Here is an 11,016-nt window from a genome sequence, read left to right as displayed (position 1 = left end):
GCCCCTCCTAATCTGAATAACAGAACTTATTTTTCCCCCATGTTTGTAGCGGTTTTCTGAGATGTCAGGAGATTTTATGTTTAATTTCTCCTCGCCAATATCAATTAATTTGTGTCTCCAACCTTTACGACCCCCACCCCCAACGGTAAGATAGGATGGTAACCGACTCGTCGCTCAGCTCGCAGTGCGTGGCGCGGGCGGGACGAGAGAAGCCGGGAGAACCACGACTCCCAGCATGCCCTGCGCTCCCAGCGCTCCCGGCTTCCTCTTCCGGTCTGCGGGCTGCTGAACTGAAAGGGCTGTGCTCTGGGCGCTCCGCGGAGATTGGTTCACCTTCACCTGCGCGAGCCCCCACCGACCCGGGTGGGAAGCCAAAAGAGCAGTGAGACATGAACGGAAGAGTGGATTATTTGGTCACTGAGGAGGAAATCAATCTTACCAGAGGACCCTCGGGTATGTGCGGCACAGGTCGTCTCCGGGAGCAGGGTGCTTGAGGTTGTAATTGCAGAGCGGACACCTCTCCTGAGCGCGATTCCTTTGGCCTTGGAGCCGGCAGGCCCCGGCCTAGAGGTTACCTGCAACGCTCTGAGCACGTAGAAGACTATATTGGCATCCATCGTTAGCCCGACCCGGATCTGAGGACTCCACCTCATTTTTCAGTCGGATCATCACATGTATTTATAGTCAGGAAGGTTTTCTTTCGCGTGCTAATAGGCCTAGAAAGTTCTGCCCCAAAGCCTGCTTTTTAACACCACACCCCTCCTTCCGTTGCCTACTTTATCCCTTTTCCTGTGAGAGACTGTTTAGTAAAAATGGGAGCGTAAACGGTGTTGAGTAAATGCATAGCCGTTTTCTTGGTGCTAGAAATCCCTCCCTCCTTCTTACCGTTTTTGGGAAATTAATTTAGAGTGTCAACTGGAATGCTAAAACGGAAAGAAACCTTAGAGATTTGCTACAGCACCTTTCAAACCTGGTTGTGCCTCAGAATTACCCAGGTTTCTCAGTTTTGCTTTTTAAAAAAAATGTTAATTCCAAATAAAATCTTTTTTAAAAATGTTAATTCCTAGGTCTCATATCTAGGAATTTGGATTCAATGCAGGTTTTGTTTGTTTGGGTTTCCTTTCTTTCTTTCTTTTTTTTTTTTTTAAAGCACGTCCTGTGATTCTGATACCGCTAAATCCTCAGCTTTCGCCTCGAACCCCCCTGTTTCCACCAACGCTCTCCACTGGGTTCTTAATGCTACTTCCGTGCAGCCTGCCTCGGGTTTTGTTGCCTTCCCTTTACAGCTGTCTAGTGTATGGATTAAGAGTTTTAGCTTTGGGATTATGTAGATCCATCTGGTATCTAACCTCTTACTAGAACTTTGACATTGGTTGTCTGACTGACTTTACTGATATAAGCTATGCCTTAGTTTCTGATCCATAAAATGTGCATGTTAATAGACTATACTTCATAGGGTTATGAGAATGAAATGAGTTAATCTGTGTAAAACGTTCAGAACATGGCCTGACACCTGGAAAGCACTGTTTGTTTGCTACTATTGTTATTGTTGATAGATGAATAGCTAGATTAGCACAGTAAATCCTGCTAAATACTGTTTTTCCAAGAGTCTTCAGTAACTCATCAAGTACTGTGAGCTCTAGTTCTGAGATGTTTCTGTAAATCTTCTGCTCCTTTCTGCTCACATCTCCACTACCTAGAACAGTCCATCATCTTTCCTCGTGTGGAATTTTGCAATATCTTGACCACCACTTATAGACTATTCTTCATAAAATACAGCTTTCAGAATCATCCATACTTTGTCTTTTTTTCTTGTTACACAAGATTGGAAGTCAGCTTTACTTATGGAAGTGTAATTCATTCTAACCTGCATGATTTAGTGTCATGCTTCATAGGAGCTCCTAAACGTTTGTTGAATGCTCATTCAGTATGCCAGTTCTTTTAGATTCATTTTTCCTATTTTATGTAAATTTCTCATTCTCTCACTCTTAATATTTATTGACTTTTGAGGCTAATATGGAAAAATATTGTTAACCCAAAAATCTGCTTTCCTGTACTTTTCATCCATAGGCACTCTAGGGCCAGTTAAAACAATGCTAGTTCCTTTTCTTTTTTTTTTTTAAAGATTTTATTTATTTATTTGAGAGAGAGAATGAGAGAGAGAGAGAGAGCACATGAGAGGGGGGAGGGTCAGAGGGAGAAGCAGACTCCCCGCTGAGCAGGGAGCCTGATGCGGGGCTCCATCTTGGGACTCCAGGATCATGACCTGAGCCGAAGGCAGTTGCTTAACCAACTGAGCCACCCAGGCGCCCGCTAGTTCCTTTTCTGATTGTCCTGCAAGTATTTAAAGTTGTTCTTCTGTGTTGTCTGTTTGCTCTATAGCCTAGGTATCCCTAATTATAATATTAGCTGCCTTGATGTGATTTGGGATTTAATTCTTGTCTCTTAAGAATTTCACGTACTTTGACATGGTTCTTTTGCTGTGGCATCCACAGTATTTCCAGGATCTCCTGACTACAGCAGAGCAGAACTCTGATACTATCTTGTGTGTTCCAGTCACTGAAAGTTAAAGTTCAGTGTAATATCACTTCACATTTTTTGGTGTTTGCATAGCAGGGTTGACTAATGTTCAGCTCACCATTTGCGAAAATTTCTGATCCTCTTGATCTTGCAGACCTAAAGTTCCTGGTGTTGACATTTTTCTGAATCATTAGAGTTAGAACAAACTTCATGGTACTAATTAAGAAGAAGAATTATATCTAGCTAATATATTTCCCCCCAAAGTAGTTTAGTTTCTGTAGTACATGTATGTTTATTCACAATGAATATTTATTCATCAGGTGACTTCTTGAATTTTCCTGAGTATTTTCATGTCTTACTCATATAGGTTGATAAACTTAAAGAGTTTGGGAGAATAGAGCCACAAATTTAGGATTGAACAGGGATAAAAACAGTCATTTGACGTTTGCTTGCTTCAGTTAACAAGGGAATATTTCGTGTTTCTCTTTATCACCTCTCAAAACTAGTTACCTGGTATGTTGTACTTCTAAGAAGTCTCACATTCTGATTCAGCTTTTCTTCCCTGTGTCATCTTGAGGGAAGAAGTCATTTATCACCACCAGAAACTTCCAGTAACTTCGGTAGGCTCATAGAGATCTTTTGTTCTGTAGAAGAAATATGAAAAGCCTCTAGTTCTAAATATGCATTTCTGTTTGTAGGCAACATTGTCACTCTTTATGTACAACTTCCTATGCAGAGACCTGATAGTTTAATCAGCTAACAACAACAAAAAAATGTGTATTCTTTTGCACTTTTGTACCTGTGTTCTGCCAAGGGGAAGAGTCTTGGGATATTTTCAGTGTTTGGGCCCATTTTGTAAGGTAAATGAACTTATTCTGTCTGATCATGCTTACTGCAAGGATGAAATCTTGGGGAAGTTATGACAAAGAAGTGAGTATCTGGGGAGGCAGAAAGAAGCTTGGCATGTAACATGGCATCTCTCCTATTCCTACCTCCTCAGCTGTTTAAGGCGACACTTAGGCTGGATGACTTTGGAAGTGTCTTCCACTTCCAAGAGATGATGATTTTTTTGGCCCATTCCACATGTTATTTTATGATTCCTGCCATTTTGGACTAACAGTGGGTGATCTGAAGAATTGTCAGAGGCAGTGGCCACAATTTTAAATGGCTTCAAAGGCTTGAAGAGTTCACCTTTTATCCTTTATGGAACACTGTTGATCTTTTTTCTTTCTGTGGGAGTTCAGCTTGATTACAGTCTCTAAGCCTCCCACATTGTCCTTTATCAAATTAAGAGTTCTTAATTTTGAAAAGACCCAGTTACTCTAAGAAGTATCACAAGAATCTAATCTAGCTCCTCCCACCTCCCCGCCCCACTGTAACAGGTAGAGATTGGCCATACAGACAACCTTGTGACCCATTGGGTGTTGACATTAGGATTCCTTGTTCAGGACTGAGGCCTCAGTGAGTTTCAGCAGGTTGCTCCTGATATATTATCTTTACAGAAGGAAGAGAATCTCTATTTTTCTACTTTTTTTGCAGAGGATCCTGGGTTGGTATGATGTTTTAGTAATGAATAATTGGGGCGGTATTATATTTCTGGCACTGTGCTAGTTACTTTATATATTAACTCATTTAATCTTCACAGCAACTGAGTGCTAAGTGATTCATCCACATTATTAGATGAGGAAATGATCTCTCAGAGAGATTAGGGATTTGTCCAAGTTCTAAAGCCAGTAAGTTTAACCTAGATCTATTGATTCTACTATTCCATATATTACCTTCCAATATAGTAGCCATGTCTAAGGAGTTGACTGCCAACCTTTCTCCTGGCCTTTATTTGGTTATATCATGCCTTAAGGATTTGAGGCATCTTAAATGACTTGCGCAGTCCACAGTGGAAAGTTTTTATAGTTTGCTGTTGATAGAGTTGAGGGCATATCAAGGTAAGAACCTAAAAACAAGAAACCCCATTAAGTCCAAGCATTTAAGTCTCTACAGATTGGTCATGTGCTTTGCATTTGACCTTGAGACTGTTGTTACATTTTCTGAACTGTTCATTCATGTACCAAATAGATCTGAGACTAAGATGCTATATGTCTTGCTTGCATGAAGTCTTACCCTCATGGAATTTACATTCCAATGGAGACATTACATTCACATGTGAAAAGTGAAATCTCAGTGCAAAGGATGGTTAAGGACTATGATGAGCATGTATGTTGTCAGAGGGCAGAGGAAGTGTGGCGGGGATTGTGTTAATCTGACCTTGTGCTGGAAAAGTTCAAAGAATGGAGCCATTGATAAGGGCCAGACTCATCAATTACAAGGTAGAATTTATGTTGGTCTTATAGACAGACCAGTGCCAGGCACAGGGAAGGGTATGGCCTAAGCAGTAATAGAAAAGAGAAAATTAGTAAAGCATATTTTGAGGTCAGTGAGTATACCAGCCTGGATTGAAGGGAGGGTTCATTTAGGAGAGTGAAGGGAGATGAAGTTGCTGAGGTAGACTGGATTATGAAAAGTTCTTTTTTTTTTTTTTTTTTTTTTTTAAAGATTTTATTTATTTATTTGAGAGAGAGAGAATGAGAAAGAGCACCTGAGAGGGGGGAGTGTCAGAGGGAGAAGCAGACTCCCTGCCGAGCAGGGAGCCCGATGCGGGACTCGATCCCGGGACTCCAGGATCATGACCTGAGCCGAAGGCAGTCGCTTAACCAACTGAGCCACCCAGGCGCCCCATATGAAAAGTTCTTAATGCTAGTGTGGAAACTTAACCTTTCTCTAAGGTTCCATCTTGATTCCTTCCCCTTCCTATTCATTGATTAAGACTGAATTCAAGAGTCGCCTCCTCCAGGAAGCCTTATATAGTCTAGCTGCCTCCTTGTTATGAATATCATACACCATTTATTGAATGCTTGTCATGTATTGCTAAACTAAGCACTTTGTTTCATGTACTCCCAACAAGAAACAGTTGAAATGATTATTATCCCATTTTACAAATGAGAAAACCTTGACTCCTATGTCACGTAATTCTTTAAGAGGTAGAGTTAAGAATCAGAGTCAAGTCCATGTGACTTAAAAACCTAGGCTCTGAACCTTCATACAAAGTTTTTGTTCTCTTTAGGCTCCAACTGGACTCTGTGCATATCCCTGTCTTAGTGTTTATTTCTATATTTGCTTCCTTACTTGTGTCTCCTCCCTCTACTTCACTCTGAGCTCTTCTGATTCAAAGGTATATACTTCATCTTTTGTTTTCCTAATGCCTTGCTGGGTATGACACAAAGTGGTGGGTAAGTGTTCATGAAATGACTAGGAAAACTGATAAATGTCAGAAAAATAGAATGTTGTTAAGTAAAGAGAACCAGTAACATGTTCTCTTTCAGCTTTCAAAACATCAAACAGGGTTCTCCACTAACTTTAAGAATGAATTTGAACGTAATGCGTTCTAATGCATAAGAAACTTAAGATTCAAGAAACAAGGAGATGGAATAGCTAGAAAATCACATAGAGTGAGAAGTGTGTATTATACAAGTCTCTAAAGATTGTTTCAAGGATCATTTTTGTTAATATTTTTTCAAGACAATCCTTAAGAATAACTGTAAAGTAAAACATCTAGGAATTACTTTGGAGAAGTAGGCAAGCTGGTAGATGCTGAGCTATAGAAACATTTTTTTAAAGCCACGTGACTAGGCAGAAAAGTCATCAATGACTGTATTTGAATAAGTGCAAAATTCTTGAGGAAAAAGATCTAAGATGATAGAATAGGAACAAACTGTTGGTTTCAGGAGAGTCAGAAATAAAGGGAAACTGTTCTTAAAAACATTCATTTAGTGTTTACTATGTGCCTACACTATGATTAGGAATCATAGATACTAAAATAAAGAATAAAAGATCCCTATTTTTAAGAATTTTGCAATTCAATAGAATAATTATTAATTATGGTAGGCATATGGCAAGTACCTTCAAGAGTTAGAATAACCAAAATAGCTATGGACCTTCATAAGATATGTTCTGTTCCTTATAGAGTCAGACAAAAGACTCAAGACCGTATTAAATGTCTTTAGGAAATGTTTCGGAAACAAATTAGATAATATCCTCCCTTTGTACAAAACTGTGGTGTATCCATGCCTACTACAATGTACAGATTACCATATTTTGGGCAAGAAGCAGTAGAGTAAGAGAAAGTTGAAAAGAGGGCAGTGGGGGAGGGTACAGACTGTAATGTGAGGTAAAAATGAAGAGATTGAAACATTTTGAAAGCAAGGGAGCAAATGGAGACATGATCTAGTCGAGACCTGGCATATACATTCAGTGTTTGAACAAAGGCTTATCCTGAAATGAGAGATTAAAGATACCTACATAGATATTTCAGAAGTAGTTTAGAGGAGCTGTCAATTAGAAGAAGAGGCTGTAAAGTAACCAGAATGTTTTTTTGGGTTTCACTGGGAGACAGGGTCAACCGAAATTGAAAGTGCCCTGAATTGTGAGCCGGGAGTACAGCCTTATAAAGGTAAAAACCACAAAGTCGCATAACTTGTTTTGAAAAAATTATAATGGTGCTGGCAGAGTTTAAATTGATTACCTAGTGCAGGATTTGCTATTCAATTAACAGGTGTTACATTATCTCTCTTTTGCCCAAAGTAAAAGGATATGTCCAATTGGCAAAAATCAAAAGTTCATGGTGTTCTGAGAATTGAAACAGGAGAGTGCATAGGGCCTACTTCTTCAATGTCCTTTGCACTCTATTTTGAGTGACTCTTAGCAGTGCTTCCTTCATTTTGAATCTTCTTTTACAGAACAATAAAAAGAGGCCCAGGTATACATCCTGGCAGGTACTGCCTGAACCATCTTTGGGAGGCCATGTTCTTTGTTGCCCCTGTTAGATGGAGCACTTTGATAGAGAGGGACTGGCCATGGGCATAACACATTTTTGGATTGTGGCACCATCTTTTTGTTCCATCAGTGTTAAAGATTTTCCCTCTTTCTCTCTTTGTCAATGCGTATTTACTTGTTCATGTCTTTTGGAAGAGGTAACAAAAAGCAAGTGATGTATTTCATCTTTGCAGCAGAGGATTTCTGCAGAGCATAATAGTTTTGAATGAAAAGATGCCTCCTCATTTCACCTCTTGAGTCACTCATTTGAATCATTCATTCATTCTATCAATCCACATATATTTATTTTTTGCTAGATACTGTGGCTACGGAAGAGAATTGAATTTTAATGTAATTGCAGTGAGCAGCAGAGCATAATGACTAAGAGCCAGAATGCTGAGTAACTTAGCTGTGAGACCTTGGGCAAGTTACCAAACTTCTAAATGCCTCATTTTCCTTGGATGAGAGTATTAATCAAACCTACTCATAGAGTTGTGAGACTTAAATGGATTTGTTTGTTTTACAAATACTTTTATATTGTAGACTCTGTACCAGGCACTGTTCTAAGCATTTTACCAAAAGATAACTCAATTTATTTAAAGTGCTTAAATGGTGCCTGCCATTACCACTATGTGGAAAATAGACTTCAGCACGGTAAGAGGTGAGTCATCCAGGAAAGGCAGGGTAACCTGTGTCATAGGAATTTTAAGGTCATTGACCTTTTCCTTCTATATTTTTCTTTTTCTTTTGTGTTCCCTTTTTGGGTTATGAAAAAGCTTGCTAGAGTCTCACAGAAACATTTTTAAACCTTGCTAGATTTCCTCAGAACTGGAAATGTTAGGAGTTCCTGGCCTGGGTGTTATTTCCAATGGCATTAACAGTCACTTCACACCAACTGAGGTCTGTATACTTATAAGGTACTGTATGGGCACAGGAGATATAAAAATGAACAAAAGCCAGTTACCTGGCACGATGTTAATGGCAGCTTATTCATAATTGAAACTAATTACTGCAGTCGGGTAAAGAGATAATTAAACAAGTAATTACAGTGAAGTATGTTTCCAGGCAAAGGGAAGAGGACAAAGTCATGGAGATATGGAACAGCTGTGTGTGTAAAAGGGTGAAAAACAGGGAAGTAGTAGTTATTAATTTTTTTTAAATTTAATTCCAGTATAGTTAAAATACAGTGTAATATTAGTTTCAGGTATACAGTATGGTGATTCAGCACTTCCGTACAACACCCAGTGCTCATCAGGGCAAATGTACTCCTTAATTCCCCATCACTTATTTCACCCATCCCCCCCCCCACCTCCCCTCTGCTAACCATCAGTTTGTTCTCTAGAATTAAGAGTATGTTTCTTGGTTTGACTCTCTTTTTTTTCTCCTATGATCATTTGTTTTGTTTCTTAAATTGCACATATGAGTGAAATCATATGGTATTTGTCTTTGACTTATTTCACATAGCATAATACTGTCTAGCTATATCCATGTTGTTGCAAATGGCAAGATGTTATTCTTTCTTGTAGCTGAGTAGTAGTGCATTGTATGTATATACCACTTTATCCATTATCCTTTATCAGTCTGTGGATACTTGGGCTGTTTCCATAGTTTGGCTATTGTAAATAATGCTGCTCTAAACATAGGGATGCATATATCTCTTTGAATTAGTGTTTTTGTATTTTGGGGTAAATACCCAGTAGTGTGATTACTGGATCATAAGGTAGTTCTATTTTTAACTTCTTTTTTTTTTTTTAAGTAGGCTCCACGCCCAGTATGATAACCCATCTCGGGGCTTCATCTCCTGACCCTGAGATCAAGACCTGAGCCAAGATCAAGAGTCGGATGCTCAACTAACTGAGCCACCCAGGCGCCCCTCTTTTTAACTTTTTGAGGAACCTCCATACTGTTTTCCACAGTGACTGCTCCACTTTGCATTCCCACCAACAGGCAAATATTAATTTATTAAAATTAAGACTTTATTTATTTAGAGCACTGTTGGTTTCACAGCAGAATTCAGGAAGGTATAGAGATTTCCCATATGCCCCCCATTCCCACATATACATATCCATCAACAGTGACAGTTTTATTTCTTTCTAATCTTTGTCTTTTATTTCTTACTGTACTGACTAGAACCTCCAGTACAGTGCTAAATACTAGTGGAAAGAGTGGACATCCTTTCCTTGTACCTAGTTTTAGGGATGTTAGTTGTTTGTAGATGCTTTTAATCAGACTTAATGTTACCTTATATTGTTAGTTTGCTGAGAATTCTTATCATGAAAAGGTGTTGACTTTTGCCACCTGCTGTTTCTGCATATACTGAGATAATCATGATTTTTCCTTTACTAACTGCTAAATTTGTTCACTTGATTGACCAGTGTTAAAACCACCTTATATTCCTTAGGTAAACCCCACATTCATCCTTTCTATATATTGCTGGATTCAAATAGTTAGTGTTTTCTTGAGGATTTTTGAGTCTATGTACATGAGTAATATTTTTCTGTAGTTTTGTTCTAATATATATTTCATATTTTGGTATCAAGATTATCTTGTTTGCATAAAATGGGTTGAGAAACATTTTGTGAAATTACTGAACATATTGTGGATTTTTTTGCATAAGGGAATGATTCCTTCCTCAAATGTTTGCTATAATACACCAGTATAATATTCTAGGCCTGAAGTTGTGGGAATATTTTTTTATTATGAATTCAATATCTTTAATACACTTGGAGATATTTTTAATAGATACGGGGATATTCAGACGAGATCGGGCACGTTCAGGGTGGTATGGCCGTAGACTAGATATGGGGATACTCAGATATTCTGTTTCTTCTTGAGTCAATTTTGATAAGTTGTGGGGTTTTTTTGAAAGAATTTTCCCGTTTTATTGATAATACCATAATTATTCATAATATTCCCTTATCCTTTTAATATCTTTAGGATATATAGTGATAATCCATTTTGTATTCCTGAAATTGGTAATCTGTAAATTACATTTTCTGGATTAGTCTTGCTAGCAGTTCATCAACCTTATTAATCCTCTCAAAGAACCGTCTTTTGGCTTTGTTAAATTTTTTTCACTTTTATTATTTTCTTCTTTTGCTTCCTTTAGGTTTAACTTAATCTTCTTTTTCTAGCTTCTTTTTTTTTTTTTTTTTTAAGATTTTTTTTATTTGACAGAGACACACCGAGAGAAGGAACACAAGCAGGGGGAATGGGAGAGGGAGAAGCCAACTCTTGCTGAGCAGGGAGCCTGATGCGGGACTTAATCCCAGGACTCTGGGATCATGACCTGAGCCGAAGGCAGATGCTTAATGACTGAGCCACCCAGGCACCCCTTTTTCTAGCTTCTTAAGATAGAAATTGAAGTCATTGATTTTATACCTATTTATTTCTTCTGTGAGCATGTAAAGCTGTAAATTTCCCTCTAAATGTTGCTTTGGCTACATCCCACAATTTTTAATATATTGTGATTTCATTTTCATTGTCATTCAACTACAGTGTTTTCTATTTTCCCTTATGGTTTTATCTTTTACTCATTGGTTATTTGTTTTCCAAACATTGAGGGAATTTTTTCAATATCTTTTTGTTATGGACTGAATGTTTGTGGCCCCCACCCCCCCATTCATATGT

At 38.4% G+C, this 11,016-nt stretch overlaps 1 protein-coding gene across 2 annotated transcripts in view; it reads left to right on the top strand.

Annotated features, from left to right (window-relative positions):
* Positions 1-279: 279 nt before the first annotated feature.
* Positions 280-11,016, top strand: part of SYNJ2BP (synaptojanin 2 binding protein) — a 41,877-nt gene continuing 31,140 nt past the window's right edge. For both annotated transcript variants that reach the window (XM_032405433.1, XM_032405432.1), the window contains exon 1: positions 280-453. In XM_032405433.1, coding sequence (XP_032261324.1) covers positions 390-453 — 64 coding nt within the window. In that variant the 5' untranslated portion in view covers positions 280-389. The remainder of the gene's footprint in view (positions 454-11,016) is intronic.

This window comes from Phoca vitulina, unplaced genomic scaffold, assembly GCF_004348235.1.
Source record: "Phoca vitulina isolate PV1807 unplaced genomic scaffold, GSC_HSeal_1.0 scaffold7, whole genome shotgun sequence".
Lineage (NCBI taxonomy): Eukaryota > Metazoa > Chordata > Mammalia > Carnivora > Phocidae > Phoca > Phoca vitulina.
Note: the sequence above shows the minus strand (reverse complement) of the source record. Positions and strands in the feature narration are given on the sequence as shown.